The sequence below is a fragment of the Manis javanica genome, chromosome 8 (genome assembly GCF_040802235.1).
Source record: "Manis javanica isolate MJ-LG chromosome 8, MJ_LKY, whole genome shotgun sequence".
Lineage (NCBI taxonomy): Eukaryota > Metazoa > Chordata > Mammalia > Pholidota > Manidae > Manis > Manis javanica.
In genome coordinates this window covers 36,297,884-36,319,163 of record NC_133163.1, presented here as the reverse complement: position 1 = coordinate 36,319,163, position 21,280 = coordinate 36,297,884, and the positions used below count along the sequence as shown (strand labels likewise).

General features: G+C 41.0%; 1 protein-coding gene and 1 long non-coding RNA gene across 3 annotated transcripts in view; both read right to left on the bottom strand.

Annotated features, from left to right (window-relative positions):
* Nucleotides 1-803: 803 nt before the first annotated feature.
* On the bottom strand, nucleotides 804-4,519 carry LOC118970255 (uncharacterized). Its single transcript, XR_012133800.1, has 2 exons — nucleotides 3,290-4,519; nucleotides 804-1,152 (listed from the first exon to the last, which is right to left on the bottom strand). It is a non-coding gene; the product is annotated as an uncharacterized lncRNA (long non-coding RNA).
* A 9,231-nt stretch (nucleotides 4,520-13,750) lies between these two features.
* LOC108396566 (uncharacterized) overlaps nucleotides 13,751-21,280 on the bottom strand; it is a 59,233-nt gene continuing 51,703 nt past the window's right edge. Inside the window, exons 4-5 of one of the 2 annotated variants that reach the window (XM_073242271.1) lie at nucleotides 18,602-18,817; nucleotides 13,751-14,423 (exon numbers count right to left, since the gene is read on the bottom strand). In XM_073242271.1, coding sequence (XP_073098372.1) covers nucleotides 14,391-14,423; nucleotides 18,602-18,817 — 249 coding nt within the window. In that variant the 3' untranslated portion in view covers nucleotides 13,751-14,390. Of the gene's footprint in view, nucleotides 14,424-16,160; nucleotides 16,371-18,601; nucleotides 18,818-21,280 lie in introns of those variants that run through there. The other variant, XM_073242270.1, reaches the window with a different exon arrangement.

Sequence of the window (21,280 nt, the reverse complement as noted above, 5' to 3'; positions counted from 1 at the left end):
TGCTTCATCTAGTAGGAAGTAAAATTCACAAAATTTTTATAACATCAGGTCCAAGACAAAATCCCAAATCCAAGATGTATCCCAGAAGAGACTTATCTCTAAAATGAATGTTTTTACTGAGTGGTAAAGTGCTTATACACCAAAAAAGCTGTTGCCAAAAAAAAAAAAAGGAGCAGCAACTGTTGCTAGATGAATATGCTCATAAAGTCTAAAAGAGAGGTATGGGGGACTTTTTAAGTGATCCAATAACACTTGCAGCCCTATACTTTCTGTTTTAATAAAATGAAAATACAAAGTAAATTTCATCAAGCACTAGAAAAGCATTAAGAAAATGATCCCACCAAGAGTAAAAATTCCAGCAAATGTGAAAATCATATTTTGGACAAGTCTTCTATTCCTGAAGCAAAGATTACTCATCTCAAGAACTGGGATCCTAATTCCAGGGAAGTGCCTTTACAGCAGTGATAGTATCTCCCAATTATGTATCAGGGTAGTAGAATCAATAGGAAGAAATTCAAGGTCATCCAGAAGGCCTCAACCAGGCCCGTGTATTAGAATCAAAGAGAACTTTAGAAAATACACATGCCTGTGCCCTACCCTGAGTTCTGATTGATCTTAACTCAACCAGGGTAGGGACTAGGCATATATTTTTTAAAAGGTTCTCACGTAATTCTAAGGTGACAATGGAATTAAAAAGGACTGTCCAACGATTTTATTTTATATATGATAAAACTAAGGCAGGAAGAAATTCAGTTATTTTCTCAGGAATGAGACTAATAATTATTAATTAAAACAATAGCATGTAGTATTTACATAGAATTGTATTTATTACTGCCTATGATATTACACCAAAAGCACAGCGACTTAAAAATAAAACATGTATAATCTAACAGGATTTTGAGAGTAGTTTACTTGAGTGATTTGGCCGATGGTATCCTGTACATTGCTGTCAAGCTGTCACCTGGAGGAGCATTTATCTAAAGGCTTGAATGGGAATGAAAAAAAAAATGTTTTTAAGATGGCTTCTCCCATGACCGTTGGAAGGAAGCCTCAGTTTCCTCCGCTGGCTGTTGAAAGTAGGCCTGTTTTTTCACCACAGGGCCTCTCCAAAGCACTGCTTGATATGTTCTCATGACAGGGCAGCTGGCTTACCTGAATGAACAATCCAAGAGAGGGAGTAAGGAGGAAGCCACGACGCCTTTTATCATCTATCAACATACCTCCACTTGCACTATATTCTACTCATCAAAAGCTAGTCATTAAGTCTAGCCCATACTCAAGATGGAGTCAGCCACCACTCTTTGAATAAAGAATATGAAAGATTTGTAACCTCATTTTAAAACCACTATAGGAATATTGTGTATTTGGGCTTTTTCCCTAAAACAATGTTTTTAAAAATTATATACCCCAGTCCTGGGGATAGAAATATAAGAGGCAAAAATCTTATAGAAGTTATCTTCTACTATGACAAGAAAGACAGTAAACAATTATAAAAATTAATAAAATACAGACAGTAGTAAGTGCTACAGATAGGAAAAGGTAATGTAACAGTGATCAGGGAAGGTAAATAAGGGAATAACTTTTGATAGTGTGATTAAACAGGTCTACTATGGATATATTAAGATAAATGAGATTATACTATATATTCTATTAGATAATTATCATTTAACATGGCTATCTTAGTCAGCTAGGAATACTATAGCAAATTACCATAGGATGGCTTAAACACATTTATTTCTTACAGTTCTAGAGGCTAAGAACTCCAGGATCAAGGTGCCAGTCAATTCATTGCCTGTTAAGCACCTGTTTCCTGGCTTGTAGAGTCCTCATAACGGCATAGAGAAGAGGGCTCAGGTCTCTCTTCCTCTTCTTATAAAACACTAATCCCTTTATGGTAGCACCACTCTCATGACTTTATCTAAACCTAATTCTCCCCTAAAAGTCCCCTCTCCAAATACCATCATGTTGAGGGTTAGGGTTTCAACATATGAATTTGGGGAGACAAAATTCAGTCTATAGCTGCTATCTTTCATACATACACATTTACATCCTCCCTTTAAAACTACATCTGTCTTGATGGAAATTTGTATGTAATTATAAACAGTGCTGTGATAAACATCTTTATACATACAACTTTATGTACATGTATAAATATTTCTGTAGGATTAAACTCCTAGAAGTAAAATTACTTGGTCAAGGAAGCACACATTAAAATTTTTTATAACATCAAACTGCCCTTCAAGAAGGTTGTAAAAATGTACACTTCCTCAAATAAGAGGAAAAATTGTTTCTGTAGTACCAGCCAGTATATTTGTATTGAAAGGTTTTATTTTTATTCTTTTACATATGGGCCAGTCTGTTTTCATTTGGTATGTTGTCAATTACCTCTTTTTCCACAAAACACTTTCTTCAATTGTCTTCTAAGGCTATATACTCTCCTGGTTTTCCTTCTAACATACTGAACTCTCCTTTTCAATCTTCCTTCCTGGTTCCTGCTCATCTCCTTGAATTCTAAACATTAAAGTATCCTAGGGATCAATCAGTCTTTGGTCCTCTTCCTACACCCATTGCTTTGGTCAGATCATAATCAGACCTCATGGATTTAAATACCATATGTCCAATTGGGTGTCTGACAAACATCTAAAACATCAGAAGCTGAATTCGCAATCTTAGCCCTAAAACCTGGTCCTTCCACAGTGTTATTTCAACTCAGTAAATGGCAACTCCATCTTTCCAGTTGCTCTTGCTTTTTCTTAAACCCCACTTGCTCTCTTCTTTAAGGTTTCTGCTCAAGACAGTTCCTGCCTCCCACCACCATTCCCTACACTCTGTTTGCCTATTTTTTTAAAAAATAGCATATGTCAATATCTAAAATTAGAGGATGTATTTCTTTAATTGGTTATTATCTCCCCTACCAGAGCATTAGCTGAGGGTCAGAACTTCTAGCATCTAAGCGCAGTGTTCTGTGTTCTAGACACTGTGGCTATTCACTAATTATTTGCTCAGTAAATGAACTATAGAGGTCATACATACATAGTACAAGTCATACATAGACATTATAATTGAAAACCAGGTTGATTAGGTGGGAAAGTCAATAAACTTAGAGATAAAGTATTCAGGATTGGGGATGAGCCTAGGCACAGCTATGCAGCTTTAGGCAACTTATCCTTCCAAGTCTAGCTCCTCACCTGTAAAATGGGGTTTAGGCCATATTCCTCAGCCAACAAGACAGTTGAAATAGTTATCTAACTGGTATTGCAATGCACAAATTTCACCACCTGCAACTTACTGTTTAATTCTGCTTTAATTCTCTTCATCTCAACTGCTCAGGCATAACACAATTTGAGTTTACATTTTCAGAGGCTCTTCATTACACTATATCTCTAAAACGTTCACGTCTAGAGAGTAGTAAATTATCAGGAGAAAAAAAAGCCAAAGATTCTCTCATTCCATTATAGTGACAGTTGTACAACTCTAAACATGCATGGTACCCTTAAAACAGGTGAACTTTATTGGTATGTAAATTACATCTCAATAAACCTTAAAAACAAAGATTCTCTAAACTCCATATAAAGGACTCATGTAACCTATCACTGGAATTTAGGGGTACGGTAAAGCAATCTATCAAAACGCCAAAATTTAAAAAAAAAATCAAGTTCAATAAACCAGTCCTGCTATCGATTTAGACCACCCTAAGAACTGGCTTATAAAAGACAACCAGATATTTAGTCAAATCCAAAGTAACCTGAACTTGTCTTCAACTGAACTGAGAAAACTAATCTGAGCGCCGTAAGAACCCAGCCAGGTTCCTCCAGTCAACAAAGCAAATTCACGGAAACTCGCAGGAGCAGTCCTCAGAGCCCAGCTGCCGCCGTCCTCCTGTCCTGCCCCACAAACGCCCAGTCTCACGGCTCCTCCGGAGCGGACGCCGAGGGGAAGGGACGTCCGCCCTTGTCGCTCACGGGCCAGCCCGCGTCGGCCACCCAACCCTAGCGAGCGCGGGGCATCCGACAGAAGCCAGACCTGAGAGGCGCCCCGCCCTCCCGCACCCGCTCCCGCCGGGGATACCAGACCCCGAAGGAGCCTCGCGGAGCTCCAGTCAGCGGGGCCTGAAACTGCGGGCTGCGCTTCAACCTTGGCCGGGCATCAGAGCCGCCTAAGATTTTAAAAACACATAGTCAAGGGCGCCACCCAGACGCCCAGACTCAGACCCAGGGCAGGGGCTCCCACACCGGAGACCGGAGGCCCAGGATGCCGGAACCGCCCCCCACTCCGCAGGTTTACCCTCAGCGGGTCAGTCCCCCGGCCCCCGGCCAGGCTCTCCGCGCGGAGCCGGAAGAGAACTCTCCCCGGGAAACCCCGCGCTCCCAGCACTCCCACAATTCGGGCCCCGCGCTGGAGTTAGGCGGACATACGGGGCTCGTTCCCGCGCCCACCAAACAGTTCTCCCACTCAACCGCCCCTCCGGCTCCGCCCCGACAGACGGGCAAGGAGGCCCGACCCCCTCCTCAGTGGTTCTGCCCACAGGAAAGCCGCGATCTGGAACGGCTCCTTCCGCAAGCCAATCATTTCCGGCAGCCAGTCGTCACCGCGTCCCGCTGTGTCTCCTTCCTCCTCTTCCGACAGAGCGACTCAGCGGTCTCCAACCCCACAGGGCTGCGCACGCACAGCCACATTCGGCAGAGCGCAGGCGCACTAGCGTGGCCTGGCTGAACTATTCCTAAACTCCCGCGCTAAACTGTTCGGCCCGACCGCGTTAGGAGTTGCGCATCTAGTCTGGGTGCGTCCACACTGGAATCCTCAATAGAACTGCACGGACAGTTGGTCAGAGTATAAGCAACTGCATTTGTCACTACTAGAATGTGTTGGACCACAGACAAGGGTTCACAATAGGGCGTTCAGGTACATAACTTACGGTGCCTCCTTTGCTGAAAGGGTCACTCTTAGGGGAAGGGCGGAGTCGGATAGGCTGGAATAGAGAAGGTTGATCTCAGCCTTTCATGCCTTAAAATAGCTGCCTTGCAGCCGCGGAAACGATCCGCGGGCAGAAGTGGGCCCGTAGCTGTGCCTGCTAGCTACTGTCCTGTGGCAACAAAGCTCCATTAATCTGAACCAAAAAGTGTTTTTGTCAGGGCACTTGGGACTGCCCGGAATCCCAGATTCCGGACGCATTTTCTCCCTAATTTTGAGATAAAGAAAATTTGAATTCAACCCAGGACTTGAACAAGGGTTACAAGGCTAGTTAGTGACGAATATTAAACAAGAACTAAGGTTCTTAAAGACTATTGCTTTTATAACAGTTACAGTCTTACAACATGCTAAGTGGACCCCATAAATTTACCATTTCTCCTTAAACTTATAGTCTCCTTTATTTGCCACCCTGTCTTAGACCTAGAGTTTGTCCCCTGAGAAAATTCAGCATTCCAGCTGACCTCTCCCTGTTCCCCACCTGAAGGAGAAATGATTGTCTAACTAGTGATCTGGTTATCATAATTACTCTATGTTTTGTCATTTGGGTCATTTCTGGCTTGGGGCTATATGAACAATGCTGCCATGAATAACTTTGTAAACGCCTTTTTGTAGAATATATGTACTAATTTCTGTTAGTTCTATATGTCCAACCGGAATTGACAGTTCATTTGACACATAGGGCATGTACGATGGTGGAATTGACATATAAGGCATGCATTAAATTTTAGTAGATGTGACATATGGTAATGAGGTAGGGCAAGGACATGGGACAAGCATCATAACCTTTCCTTCCTATGATGAAAAATCCAGAGATACAAACAATATACTAAAAATAGAAGGGACTCCAATCTTAAGGCTAAGATTCCATTTTTAAAAACCAGGGAGTAGGGAGGTACGATTCCTAACATGTTCTTTGGTAATCAGACACTAACCCACCTTATCTTAGGACAGGGCAAGCAGTTTTAACTGATATGTTCCCCATGCTTGAGGGAAACCACTGTCTTAGGGAGGAACTGTACTGATAAATTCTTTGTGTGGAGTTTATCTTACAGAATTATCTAGAGGACTGACTGTGGATAGTGACATAATGTCTCTTGCTGGTGAGAGACATCATGAGACCATAAGTCAGGCCTAGCCTAACTCCCACCCCTGCCCTTTGCCCCATTCTTGAAAGTTTTGAAAGAATCTTAAGCCCAAGGGAGGAGCCAAGATGGTGGCGTGAATAGGAAAGCAGAAATCTCCTCCAAAAAACACACATATTTTTGAAAATACAACAAATACAACTATCCCTAAAAGAGAGACCAGAAGATACAGGACAACAGCCAGGCTACATCTACACCTGTGAGAACCCAGCACCTCATGAAGTGGATAAGATACAAGCCGCGGAACGGTGGGACCTGAGTGCGCCCCTCACCCCAGCTCCCAGTGGGAGGAGAGGAGTCAGAGCAGGGAGGGAGAGGGAGCCCAGGACTGCTAAATGCCCAGCCCTAGCCATCTGCACAGGGAGCGCAGACACACAATGCAGAATGTGCTAGATACTAGGGAAACAGAACAGTAAAACCTGTGAGCAGGTCCCAACAGCTGGTGCCCCTGGGACAAAAGTAAAGCGAGTGCTTTTTGAAAGTCTTAAAGGGACAGGGGCCTCACAGCTGGAAGGAAGCATCCCAGGACACTCAGCACAGCAGCTGGGAATCCCGGGGAACTCTGGGCGCCCTAACTCCCTGGGCGGCATTGCAGCTCTGAGGCCCCTCATGGCAATAAACAGCCTCCCACCTGTTCCCCCTCTGGTGCGGCCCTGCCATAGCAGAGCAGCAGTGTGAAAGCAGGCACGCCCACAGCAACCGCATGGAGCTTACTACTCCACAGTGGCCGGGCAAGAATCAGACCCCGTCTGCATGCAACTGCCCAGCACAAGCAACTAGGGGGTCGCCGTTCTCCCAGGAGAGGAAGGCCACAAACCAGCAAGAAGGGACGTTCACACAGCCGACACACGCCAGTTCTGCACAATTACCTCTATCGCCATGAAAAGGCAGAAGAATTTGATACAGACCAGAATAACCCAGACATCCTCCAGTGAGAGGGAATCTGGGGAGATAGATTTAACCAATCTTCCTGAAAAAGAATTCAAAATAAAGGTCATAACCATGCTGATGGACCTGCAGAGAAATATGCAAGAGCTAAGGAGGGAGAATACAGCAATAAAACAATATCTGGAAGAACTTAAAAGTAGAATGGATGAGATGCAAGAGGACATTAATGGAATAGAAATCAGAGAACAGGACTGCAGAGAAGCTGACACAGAGAGAGAAAAAAGGATCTCCTAGAATTAAACAATATTAAGAGAACTGTGTGACCAATCAAAATGGAACAATATCCGCATTTTAGCGGTAACAGAAGAAGAAGAGAGAGAAAAAGGTATAGAAAGTGTCTTTGAAGAAATAATTGCTGAAAACTTCCCCAAACTGGGGGAGGAAATAGCCTATCAGACCATGGAAGCACACCGAACTCCCAACACAAGGGACCCAAGGAGGACAACACCAAGACACATAATAATTAAAATGGCAAAGATCAAAGACAAGGACAGAGTATAAAAGGCAGCCAGAGAGAGAAAAAAGGTCACCTACAAAGGGAAACCCATCAAGCTATCATCAGACTTCTCAACAGAAACCTTGCAGGCCAGAAGAGAATGGCATGATATATTTAATGCAATGAAAGAGAAGGGCCTTGAACCAAGGATACTGTATCCAGCATGATTATCATTTAAATATGAAGGAGGGATTAAACAATTCCTAGACAAGCAAAAGTTGAGGGAATTTGCCTCACACAAACCTCCTCTACAGGGTATTCTAGTGGGACTGCTCTAGATTGAAGCACTCCTAAGGCTAAAGAGAGGTCACCAGAGAAAATAAAATCAGAGCAAAGAAAGTGGAACAATCAAATACTAACTAAAGGCCAAAACTAAAATCAACTACCCACAAAAGCAGTCAAAGGAAACACAAAAGAGCACACACACACACACACACACACACACACACACACACACACACACAAACCACCTAACATACAAAAATGGAGGAGGAGGAATAAGAAGGGAAAGAAATAAAGAATCATCAGACTGTGTTTATAATAGCTCAGTAAGTGAGTTAAGTTAGACAGTAAGATAGTAAAGAAGCTAACCTTGAAACTTTGGTAACCATGAACCTAAAGCCTGCAATGGCAATAAGTATATATTAGTAATAACCCTAAATGTAAATGGACTGAATGCACCAATCAAAAGACACAGAGTAATAGAATGGATGAAAAAGCAAGACCCATCTATATGCTGCTTACAAAAGACTCACCTCAAACCCAAACACATGCACAGACTAAAAGTCAAGAGACAAAGAAAGATATTTCATGGAAACAAGGAGAAAAAAGCAGGTGTTGCAGTGCTAGTATCAGACAAAATAGACTTCAAAACAAAGAAAGTAACAAGAGATAAAGAAGGACATTACATAATGGTAAAGGGCTCAGTCCAACAGCATATAACCATTCTAAATATATATGCACCCAATAAAGGAGTACCAACATATCTGAAACAAATACTAACAGAATTAAAGGAGGAAATAGAATGTAACACATTCATTTTAGGAGACTTCAACACACCACTCACCCCAAAGGATAGATCCACCAGGCAGAAAATAAGTAAGGACACAGAGGCATTGAACAACACACTAGAACAGATGGACCTAATAAACATCTACAGAACTCTACATCCAAAAGCAACAGGATACACATTCTTCTCAAGTGCACATGGAACATTCTCCAGAATAGACCACATACTAGGCCACAAAAGAGCCTCAGTAAATTCAAAAAGATGGAAATCCTACCAACCAACTTCTCAGACCACAAAGGTATAAAACTAGAAGTAAATTGTACAAAGAAAGCAAAAAGGCTCACAAACACATGGAGGCTTAACAACATGCTCCTAAATAATCAATGGATCAATGACCAAATCAAAAAAGAGATCAAGTTTTAAGAGGAAAGTATATAGCAATGCAGGCATATTTAAAGAAGGAAGAACAATCCCAAATGAATAGTCTAAAGTCACAAATATTGAAATTGGGAAAAGAAGAACAAATGAGGCCTAAAGTCAGCAGACAAAGGGACATAATAAAGATCCGAGAAGAAATAAATAAAATTGAGAAGAATAAAACAATAGAAAAAATCAGTGAAACCAAGAGCTGGTTCTTTGAGAAAATAAACAAAATAGATAAGCCCCTATAAAAAGAAAAAGAGAATCTACACACATCAACAGAATCAGAAATGAGAAAGGAAAGATCACGATGGACCCCACAGAAATACATGAATTATTAGAGAATACTACAAAAGCTATATGCTAACAAGCTGGAAAACCTAGAAGAAATGGACAACTTCCTAGAAAAATATAATCTTCCAAGACTGACCGAGGAAGAAACAGAAAATCTAAACAGACCAATTACCAGCAAAGAAATGGAATCAGTAATCAAAAAACTACCCAAGAGCAAAACTCCTGGGCCAGATGGATTTACTGCAGAGTTTTATCAGACATACGGAGAAGACATAATACCCATTCTCCTTAAAGTTTTCCAAGAGATAGAAGAAGAGGGAATACTTCCAGACTCATTCTATGAAGCCAGCATCACCCTAATCCCCAAACCAGGCAATACTCCACCAAAAAAGAAAATTACAGACCAATATCCCTGATGAATGTAGATGCAAAAATACTCAACAAAATATTAGCAAACTGAATTCAAAAGTACATCAAGAGGATCATACACCATGATCAAGTGGGATCCATCTCAGGGATGCAAGGATGGTACAACATTCAAAAATCCATCAACATCATCCACCACATGAACAAAAAGAAGGACAAAAATCACATGATCATCTCCAAAGATGCTGAAAAAGCATTCGATAAAATTCAACATCCATTCATGAAAAAAACTCTCAGCAAAATTGGTATAGAGGGTAAGTATCTCAACATAATAAAGGCCATATATGATAAACCCACAGCCAACATCATACTGAACAGCGAGAAGCTGAAAGCTTTTCCTCTGAGATCAGGAACAAGACAGGGATGCCCACACTCCCCACTGTTATTCAACATAGTACTGGAGGTCCTAGCCATGGCAATTAGACAAAACAAAGAAATGTAAGGACTCCAGATTGGCAAAGAAGAAGTCAAATTGTCGCTATTTGCAGATGACATGATATTGTACATAAAAAACCCTAAAGATTCCACTCCGAAACTACTAGAACTGATATCAGAATACAGCAAAGTTGCAGGATACAAAATTAATACACAGAAATCTGAGGCTTTACTATACACCAACAATAAACTAATAGGAGAAACCAGGAAAACAATTCCATTCACAATAGCATCAAAAAGAATAAAATACCTAGGAATAAACCTAACCAAGGAAGTGAAAGACCTATGCCCCAAAAACTACAAGACATTCTTAAGAGAAATTAAAGAGAACACTAACAAATGGAAACTCATCCCATGCTCTTGGCTAGGAAAAATTAATATTGTCAAAATGGCCATCCTGCCCAAAGCAATATACAGATTTAATGCAATCCCTATCAAATTACCAACAGCATTCTTCAACGAACTGGAACAAATGGTTCAAAAATTCACATGGAACCACCAAAGACCCCGAATAGCCAAACCAATCCTGAGAAGGCAGAATAAAGTGGGGGGGATCTTGCTCCCCAACTTCAAGCTCTACTATAAAGCCACAGTAATCAAGACAATTTGGTACTGGCACAAGAACAGAGTCACAGACCAGTGGAACAGAATAGAGTCTCCAGACATTAACCCAAACATATAGGGCAATTAATATACGGTAAAGGAGCCATGGACATACAATGCGGAAATGACAGCCTCTTCTACAGCTGGTGTTGGCAAACCTGGACAGCTATTTGTAAGAGAATGAAACTGGATCACTGTCTAACCCCATACACAAAAGTAAATTCAAAATGGATCAAAGACCTGAATGTAAGTCTTGAAACCATAAAACTCTTAGAAAAAAACATAGGCAAAAATCTCTTGGACATAAATATGAGTGACTTTTTCATGAACATATCTCCCTGGGCAAGGGAAACAAAAGCAAAAACGAACAAGTGGGACTATATCAAGCTGAAAAGCTTCTGTACAGCAAAGGACACCATCAATAGAACAAAAAGATACCCTACAGTATGGGAGAATATATTCATAAATGACAGATCTGATAAAGGGTTTACATCCAAAATATATAAAGAGCTCACGCACCTCAACAAACAAAAAGCGAACAATCCAATTAAAAAATGGGCAGAGGAGCTGAACAGACAGTTCTCCAAAGAAGAAATTCAGATGGCCAACAGACACATGAAAAGATGCTCCACATTGCTAGTTATCAGAGAAATGCAAATTAAAACCACAACGAGATATCACCTCACACCAGGAAGGATGGCAACCATCCAAAAGACAAACAACAACAAACGCTGGCAAGGTTGTGGAGAAATGGGAACCCTCCTACACTGCTGGTGGGAATGCATATTAGTTCAACCATTTTGGAAAGCAGTATGGAGGTTCCAAAAAGCTCAAAATGGAAATACCATTTGACCCAGGAATCCCACTTCTAGGAATTTACCCTAAGAATGCAGCAGCCCAATCTGAAAAAGACATATGCACCCCTATGTTTATTTTATTTTTATTTATTTATTTACTTATTTACTTACTTACTTGTTTATTTATTTATTTTTTGGTGGAGTAACAGGGGATCTTTATTTTTTAAGACATGTGCTAGATTTTCTACAATGAACATACTTTTGTAATAAGAACAAGCACCATAAAAAATCAAAGCTGGAAGGACACCTTGGTAGTCCCTTCCCAGCACCTTGCACAGTGCCTGGCACAGAGCAGGTGCCCCATGAGCACCTGTTGTATGAAAACTCTAAAAACCTCTGTACTGGGCTCTTTAGATGACTCACCAGGAAGGGCCCCACCTGGGGATGGGAACATATGGCAGTGCACCCCTATGTTTATTGCAGCACTATTTACAATAGCCAAGAAATGGAAGCAACCTAAGTGTGCATCAGTAGATGAATGGATAAAGATGTGGTACATATACACAATGGAATATTATTCAGCCATAAGAAGAAAACAAATCCTACCATTTGCAACAACATGGATGGAGCTAGAGGGTATTATGCTCAGTGAAATAAGCCAGGTGGAGAAAGACAAGTACCAAATTATTTCACTCATATGTGGAATATAAGAACAAAGGAAAAACTGAAGGAACAAAACAGCAGCAGACTCATAGAACCCAAGAAAGGACTAACAGTTACCAAAGGGAGAGGGACTGGGGAGGATGGGTGGGAAGGTAGGGAGAAAGGGGTGGAAGAAGAAAGGGGGCCTTATGATTAGCATGTATAATGTGTGGTGGGGGGACAGGGAGTGCTGTGTAACACGGAGAAGACAAGTAGTGATTCTATAGCATCTTACTATGCTGATGGACAGTGACTAATCGGGTATGTGGGGGGGACTTGGTGAAGGGGTGAGTCTAGTAAATATAATGTTCCTCATGTAATTGTAGATTAATGATACCAAAATAAAAAAAAATAGAAAATAATAATAATCTTAAGCCCTTAAGTGTGCCACCTATCTAAGGTTGCCTGTACTTTCCCCCTTCTTTGAGTGTATACTTTTTAAATAAAGCCTTCTCCCTGCTTGAATTGCTGTTTTGTGTCTTGGTCTTCCAGTGGTAAATGTCTTTGCCACTTTACTATTTCATTCTATTTTCCAGACTTATGTACAAGTCTTTAGTATGACTCTGTTCTACTCCAGATAAGTAGGGAGGGCCTACTGCGAGCTCTGATTTGGGCTTGCAAGTTCCCATCACATGGGTGACCTGGACAGCACTGGGGCTGTATAATCATGCTCTTTAGTAGCCTGCCTGAAAATCACCTTTCTTTGCCCTTGGGAAATTTTCAGAAAATAATCTCACTCCATCCAGTGCTCTGTCGCTCCCCCAATCTTGGGGTGGTAGGGGCTTAGTCCCTAAGCAGTGCAGGTCCAAGCTCACCCTGGCTTTAGGAGTTGGCAAGGGATTTTCTCTATGCTGAGCAGGAATTCAATGAGCCTCCCTTTCCTTTCTCTGCTCCTCTTGGCTCTCTGCTGTCTGGAAGGCCACTGCTATTCCCTGCTACTCTCGCTTCAATGAATTCCTGCCTTACCTACACTCTTCCCATGTGCTCGAGAATTCTTTCTCATTCAGAGTCAAGAACCCTCTGCCATCCAGGTTGAGGTTTCTCTTAGTTCTTCACCTAGTATGCAGGAAGAGACCTCCCCAGATGCAGCTGCCTGGCAAAAATATGGCTCAATAATTACTCCCCTAAAATGTCCATGTTCTAATCCCTGAAACATGCACCTTTATGTTCTATAAACATAGAATTAAGGTTGCTATTCAGCTCACCTTAAAATAAAGAAGTTATTCTGGATTGTCCAGGTGGGACTAATATAATCACAAGGGTCCTTAAAAGGGAGAAGAGGGAGACAAGATGAGAACAAAGAAATGGTAACAGGAGACAGACTCTAAGTGGGCCTGATGTCCTCAGCTTTGAAAATGGAAGAAGGAAGCAAAAAATATGGGTGTTTTCTATAAGCTGGAAAAGGCAAGGAGATGGATTCTCTCCCTCCAGAAGTAACACATAGTGGTATGGACACCGGGGGAGTCCTCCAGAAGTGCAGGATAATAAATACTGTCTCAGCCACGAAGTTTGTGGTAATTTATTACAGGAGCAACAGGAAACACTGCCAAACTGTTTCCAAAGCAAATTTTATCAATTCATACACATAGGGAGCTTTGAAAAATATTCATACTTCAGCCCCACACCACACTAACTGGAATCTTTGGAGAGGCCCAGAAAAATTATTTTAAGGTTATTAGGTGATTCTGATCTATCTTGAAGGTTGAGAACACTTATCTAAAGCCTTAAATCTAAATCCAGTTCTCATCATTGAATAACAATGTGGCAGTAATTTGGCCACAGGATTGAAAGCAGTTCCAGTAAAGACTGTTCAAGTACTAGAAGGGTCTCTCTCCCTTGCCTGCTCATAATTAACACAGTGAACCTTTTACACTGCCTTGTGGTTGAACAATCAGTTCCTGTAAGATAATTTATAAAAGAGCATTAAGACTAAGGTCCCTTTTGTACTTAGAGAAGATTTTTCTTCAATGTGTTATGAAGTGGTTCTTTCAGAAAATGCCACAATTTGGCACCTTGACCTTGAAGAAGAGCTTGACTTCAGGAACTAGTAATACTTGCAATTCCTCAAAGAGAAGCTCTGGAAAACAGTGATGACAGCTCGCCTGGTCCATGGGGTACTGCAGTCTTTCCAGCTGCTCATGCTCAGGCTACAGCAGGCAAGATGACTTTGCACCATGACCCTGGAGGAATTATGAACAAGAAGATACAATGTTTTTTTAATGACTATTATATCTATTATGGTAATCTGTGATCAGTGGATTTTTTAAATTAAAGTATCATTAATATACAATCTTATGTTGGTTTCAAATACACAACACAGTGGTGGTTCAATAGTTACCTGTATTATTAAATCCTTACCACCTCCAGTGTGGTCACTATCTATCAACGTAGTAAGATGTTACAGAATCATTAACCATATTCTCTATGCTATATGCTATACTATCATAACCAGTTTATTTTGTGATTGCAAATTATTGTGTGCCTTTATCCCCTTCTCTCTCCCCACTATTCACCTCAACTCCTCCCCCTTGGTAACCACTAGTCCCTTCCTGGTATCTGTGAATCTGCTGCTATTTTGTTCCTTTGTTTTGCTTTGTTTTTATACTCCACAAATAAGTGAAATCATTTGGTATTTGTCTTCCTCCACCTGGCTTATTTCACTAAACATAATATCCTCTAGATCCATCCATGTTGTTGCCAGAAGGTGGTTCTTAACAGCTTGAGCAGGTTGGGCTGCAGGTGGAGGCTCTGGGCAGGGTGTCCCTACTATCCCTCTTTTGCCAGGGTATTCTTGAGATGAAAGGTCAGTGAGCTTCTTACATTGCAGCAGGGATCCTGGAATTAGCTTCTTTGGTAGTGTTATCACCAACTGCTGGGCCCCACTTGGCAACAAATTTACACGTCTTGATAAATCCTAGGCAGTTTCCATCACAAAGAAATGTCATCAAAAGGAATGAAGTCATCCAATGTTGAAACTATAAATTACTTGAGTTAATGAGGTTCCTGTCAAAAGTCAAGTAGCACTGTTTCTCTTTAAATTTTGGAACACTCCATGGCATGCTGACATCCCTATAGTGCACTAGGAGTGCCTTAGCACAAAGTTTGAGAAACATGGCTATGACCATTTAGGAAGTGAATGATTCTCATTTTTAATTTGAATGAGTATTCAAGATAATAATTTCTTCCAAAGTGCTACTTCTGTAAGGTCTAGTATAAACTGACGCCCTCTAACCTGAAGATCCCCCCTCTAAGTCCCACAGGAGATCCTTTTAAATGACCACAGCAGTAACACAGGCCTGTCCAATTCTGATCTCTTCCGACAGAGAACATGTTGGATATACCTAAAACTACCTTGGAAGAAGAGCAGTTTCCTATTTTAAGTGAAATAAATTAGAAATTATACTATTTAAAAAGTAGTCTATTAACTTAGAGATTGACTATCATTAAGAAAACACTGGCAGGCACTAATAAATACTAAGAAATAAAAATTCATTCTATTGCATATTTATAAGAATTCTTAATGACTTTTCTACCCCTCAACATTTCATATCTGATTTTTGCATTCAGTTAATCAAACAGATAAGATAGATTTAAATTATAGAAAACAACTTTACCTGGATTCATAAGGCAGTATACCAAATAATTGTTCATTCTAGAAAGAGGCTATTAATTGTAAATATTCCCTCTAAGAATATAAGTTCTGACTAATAACCTGCTTACAATATAGTTAATAATAAATATAATTAGATATTACATATATTACAAGTAACAATCCAGACTAGATCATAAAAAATGTATAGAACAAGGTTAAGACACAGAAAAATTGAATGCCATCAAAGGAGAGAACAAGTTCAAGTGAAAATTTTCCAATGCATTTTATTCATAATGTAGCCATATATAAAATGCTGGAGGAAAGTCCACATATTTGAAGTCCTTGTTGGTAGTAATTAAGAGGCAGAAATTTTCTATTCATTATCCTGTCCAGTCCCACAATCAGAAGCAATCTTTGATTTTTTAGATGCTTCATAAGCTTTTATAATAAGCCTTAGGTGAGTAATGATTTCCTTGTCTGATGTTTTTACGTTAAATCCCAACATCTTCATAATAGTTTCTTGAAAGTCAACAAGCTACAAAAAAAATGCCACAAAAATTAAGACATTAGTTTTGGTTACCTATTCATTGTGTACAATGAAATGGGTATTAGAAATTTAGTCTGATTAAATATTTCTTTATGAAATGTAATATGTTCTACATTCAATAGTATTTTTAAGCCAGAAAACATGGTCTCTTCTATTACAAGAGCTCCTTATTTAAAATTTTCTTTTCATTTCAAGATGTTTTCCCTTATTTTTACACTTTTATAGATTAAACCTAATTTTATTGCTACTTGTTTTTCACTCATAAGGTAATTCCTTTTCAGAATTCTGATTTGATGTATGGTATTAGTAGTCCCCTAAACACATATCTCTCCACCTATCTTCCAAAAACCCATAGTGATCAACAAAGAAAGCAGACAAAACCACCCATAAACCATTCCTAAAGCATAAAGAACACCAGACTTCAGTTTGCATATAAATGGGGAAAATAAATATCCTCAACCAGTAGAGGCAGCTCCAGAGGCCACGGGAGAGGATGCACTCATTTCTACTGGTGTCCCAGAAATGGGACTGGGGATAAGTGGGGAAACACTAAGAACAAGTCTGAGACTTGGTGGATCAGAACACCAGCAAGTGGAGAAGGGAAAGGGGCATGGAAGCCAGAACTGGCAATTCTGGAAGGCAAAGTTTCTGAGGGAGAAGGAGATACTTGGAAGTGTGAGGTGTTCCTTGGATACTTGATAAAGGAAAAGAAAAAAAGCAAACAGTGGCAAAATAAGGGACTTCTATAAACAAGAGAGTTAGATATCACATTAACTGCAGCCCAACATAAAAGGCTTCATGCAGTAAACTTTAGAAACTGCACCTCACAGTGCCAACAGGAGAGGGTGGTATTGAGCTAAGAAACCTAGTAAATAAACCCTTCCACAGAGGGAGCAAGACAATTTAAAGGGATTTTTAAATGAATAGATAAATGGCAAATAATAAACACACAAAATTACTTTAAGAAGAAAATAGGCAGTATTGTCCAAACTGTTCAGGTGATGAAAGTACTCCCCCAACTAAAATCAGCCATGACGCAGAGGCAACATGTTTGATGCAACCCCTGATGTGAATTAAATATCAATTAAATAAGGTCACAGACATGGGGGAGAAACACCTTTTTTTTTTTATTAAGATATCATTGATATACTATCTTATGCTCAGGTTTCACACGAGCAACATTATGGTTACTACATTCCCCCCTATTATCATGTCCCCACCACATACCCCATTACAGTCACTGTCCATCAGCATAGTAAGATGCTATAGAGTCACTACTTGTCTTCTCTGCAAAACATCTTTCTTTTGAATCAGAAATGTAAAATTTCATAATATAAATAGAGAAAAAAGATACCTAAGGTGTCTCATGGACAAGAAAGATGTGGTGATTGAACTCAGGTAAGAACAAAACAAAATCATCTCAGAAATAAAGAGTAAACTACTGGAGAGCTCAATGCAGAAGAGATCTGACTGAAAATAAAATAAGGAATACGAATATTCAGAAATTAAAAACATATATATTTTTAACTTTATGCTTTATGAATCTCTTAAGGTAATTGGTTCCAGTTACATATTTCTTAAGAACTAATATATGGAGGTATAGCAAATAATTTTGCAATAGTCCGAAAATACAAATTAGTCTTTTATAAATTCTCTTAAAGTATTTGTTTTAAAATAACAGTAAAAATCTAAGCAAATTTAGAAGCATTACCTTCTTGTCCTAGAAAGTGACCCAGCCAGCCCCAAACTCATGGTTTCTCCTGAACTTTCATTCTCTCACATTCCTATCCTCCTTGTTATTGGCTAGTCAGAGGATCTGTATGCAAACCTAAGCTAAGATCATATATCCCATCTCTCCAACTGTGGATTCACCAGGAGTAGGCATTTGCCCAAAACTGGTTTATAAGTTCTTTTCTTTATATTTTCTCTCTTATCACAGAAACTCTAAATATAAAACTGTGGCTATCAGACAGACAAGGTGATGCACACAGAGAGATGACAAAAAGAAATGGTGAGAAAAAACTTATAAAGTTCCATGTACTGACTGTGTGGCCCATGGGTATCTCTGCCCTCTCAGAAGTCTGGTTGTTTAACTCTCCTGTAATTCCATAAGCCAATAAATTCTCTTTTGTCTAAGATAGGTAGTCTCTAAGTTGAGACTGGTGTTTATCACTTCAACTTAACAAATCTTAATATAGTAATAATAATTTTTTAAAAACCTCTTGTTGTCCTGATGCTTTTTTAAGTGTGCTCTCTGCTGTGCAGAGCTCAGGAGTGACAGCATGTAACATCTGATGGCCCCTCTCTTTGTCCCATCTTGCCACTTGCTCAGCAGAGATTAATGTAGTTTTCAAGTTGTCTGTTTTCATAACAGTCTTCCCTTTCAATGCTTCAGCTTTTGTTAGAGATTGCCTGAGCTTTTCGAATGTTTTGTCCTGTGAGGATACAAGGTTGGGGGAAAGGGAGGAGATGACTGTGATTAGATCTCTTCTAAACAACAAATAAACATGATGTATGATAACTCATGCTTCTTTTCCCTCTTCCTCTTTTTGTTTTTCTGAACCAGATACATGGAAAAGAAAGAGAATTCCACAATTTATGAATTAAAAGGACATTTTCCCACCATCATGAGCATCAAAAACCAACAATCACTGAGCACTTTTATGACCTAGGCACTTAGAACTTAAAGAGGATGAACATGTGTTCCATGTCCTCAAAAGTCTTAAAGCCTGTGCTAATCAAACACAGAAATAAAGAAAATCTTACTTTGCAGTAAGAGAATTATTGCTGATACACTGGCAAAAATATAGTTGATCAACAAGTATTTAATGTACTATTGGTTTATGGCATAAAACATATGTTTGAAATACAACTGAAGCTTGATATAAAGGTCCACAGAAGAGGCCCCAAAATGACTAAAACTTTTAACTATTACCCAAATAAGAAAGACAAAAGTAAGACTAGATAAAAAGGAATCTAGGGGGGCGGAGCCAAGATGGCGGCGTGAGTAGAGCAGTGGAAATCTCCTCCCAAAAACACATAGAGCTATGAAAATATAACAAAGAAAAATCTTCCTAAAATAGAGACCACAGGACACAGGACAACATCCAGACCACATCCACACCTGCAAGAACCCAACGCCTTGCGAAGGGGGTAAGATACAAGCCCCGGCCCGGGGCGTGGAAAGAAACCAGAGCAGTTTTTTTTTTTGGCGACTACTTTTTGGAAGCCTTAAAGGGACAGGGACCCCGTTGCTAGGGAGGCAGGGTGGCGGGACCGGTGAGCGGGTGCCTGGGACCGGCACTTGAGGACGGAGGAAATCGCGCGTTTTTCCCCTTTTTTTTTCTCTTTTTGGCGAGTGCTTTTTGGAAGCCTTAAAGGGACAGGGACCCCGGTGCTAGGGAGGCAGGGTGGCGGGACTGGTGAGCGGGTGCCTGGGACCGGCGCCTGAGGACAAAGAATATCCCGCGTTTTTCCCTGCGGGACCAGTGGGCGGGTGCCTGAGACCCGCACTTGAGGATGGAGGAAATCGCGCATTTTTCCCCTTTTTTTTCCTCTTTTTGGCGAGTGCTTTTTGGAAGCCTTAAAGGGACAGGGACCCCAGTGCTAGGGAGGCAGGACGGTGGGACTGGTGAGAGGGTGCCTGGGACCGGCGCCTGAGGACAAAGAATATCCCGCGTTTTTCCCTGCGGAACCGGTGGGCGGGTGCCTGAGACCAGCACCTGAGGACGGAGGAAATCGTGCGTTTTTCCCCTTTTTTTCTCTCTTTTTGGCAAGTGCTTTTTGGAAGCCTTAAAGGGACAGGGACCCTGGTGCTAGGGAGGCAGGGCGGTGGGACTGGTGAGCGGGTGCCTGGGACCGGCGCCTGAGGACAAAGAATATCGCGCGTTTTTCCCTGCGGGACCAGTGGGTGGGTGCTTTTTGGAAGCCTTGAAGGGACAGGGACCCTGGTGCTAGGGAGGCAGGGCAGCAGGACCAGTGAGCGGGTGCCTGGGACTGGCGCCTGAGGACAAAAAAAAAATCATGTGTTTTTTCCTTTTTTTTTTTTTTTCTGTTCCCTCTCTCATTGTTGCTGTTGTTGTTTTGGTTTGGAGAGTGCTTTTTGGAAGTCTTAAAGGGGCAGGACAGGTCACTTAGACCAGAGGCAGGGAATCTGGGGATCTCTGGGCACTCTAACCCCCTGGGCAGCAGGGAGCACAGAGGCCCCATGCAGAGATAAATAGCCTCCCAGCCGCTCCCCCTCCAACGGGGCTCCACCATTTTGGAGGAGCAGCCCCAGCCAGGCCACGCCCACAGCAACAGCGGAGATAAACCCCATAGCAACCAGGCAGGAAGCAGAAGCCCTGTCCACACACAGCTGCCCAGCACAAGCCACTAGAGGTCGCTATTCTCCCAGGTGAGGAAGGCCACAAACCAACAAGAAGGGAAGCCCTTCCAGCGGTCACTTGTACCAGCTCTGCACACTATCTCTATCACCATGAAAAGACAAAACTACAGGCAGACAAAGATCACAGAGACAACACCTGAGAAGGAGACAGACCTAACCAGTCCTCCTGAAAAAGATTGAAAATAAAAATCATGAACATGCTGACAGAGATGCAGAGAAAAATGCAAGAGCAATGGGATGAGATGCAGAGAAAAATGCAAGAGCAGTGGGATGAAGTCCAGAGGGAGATCACAGATGTCAGGAAAGAGATCACAGAAGTGAAACATTCCCTGGAAGGATTTATAAGCAGAATGGATAAGATGCAAGAGGGCATTGAAGGAATAGAAGCCAGAGAACAGGAACAGCAACAGGATATACTTTCTTCTCAAGTGCACATGGAACATTCTCCAGAATAGACCACACACTAGCTCACAAAAAGAGCCTCAGTAAACTCCAAAATATTGAAATTCTA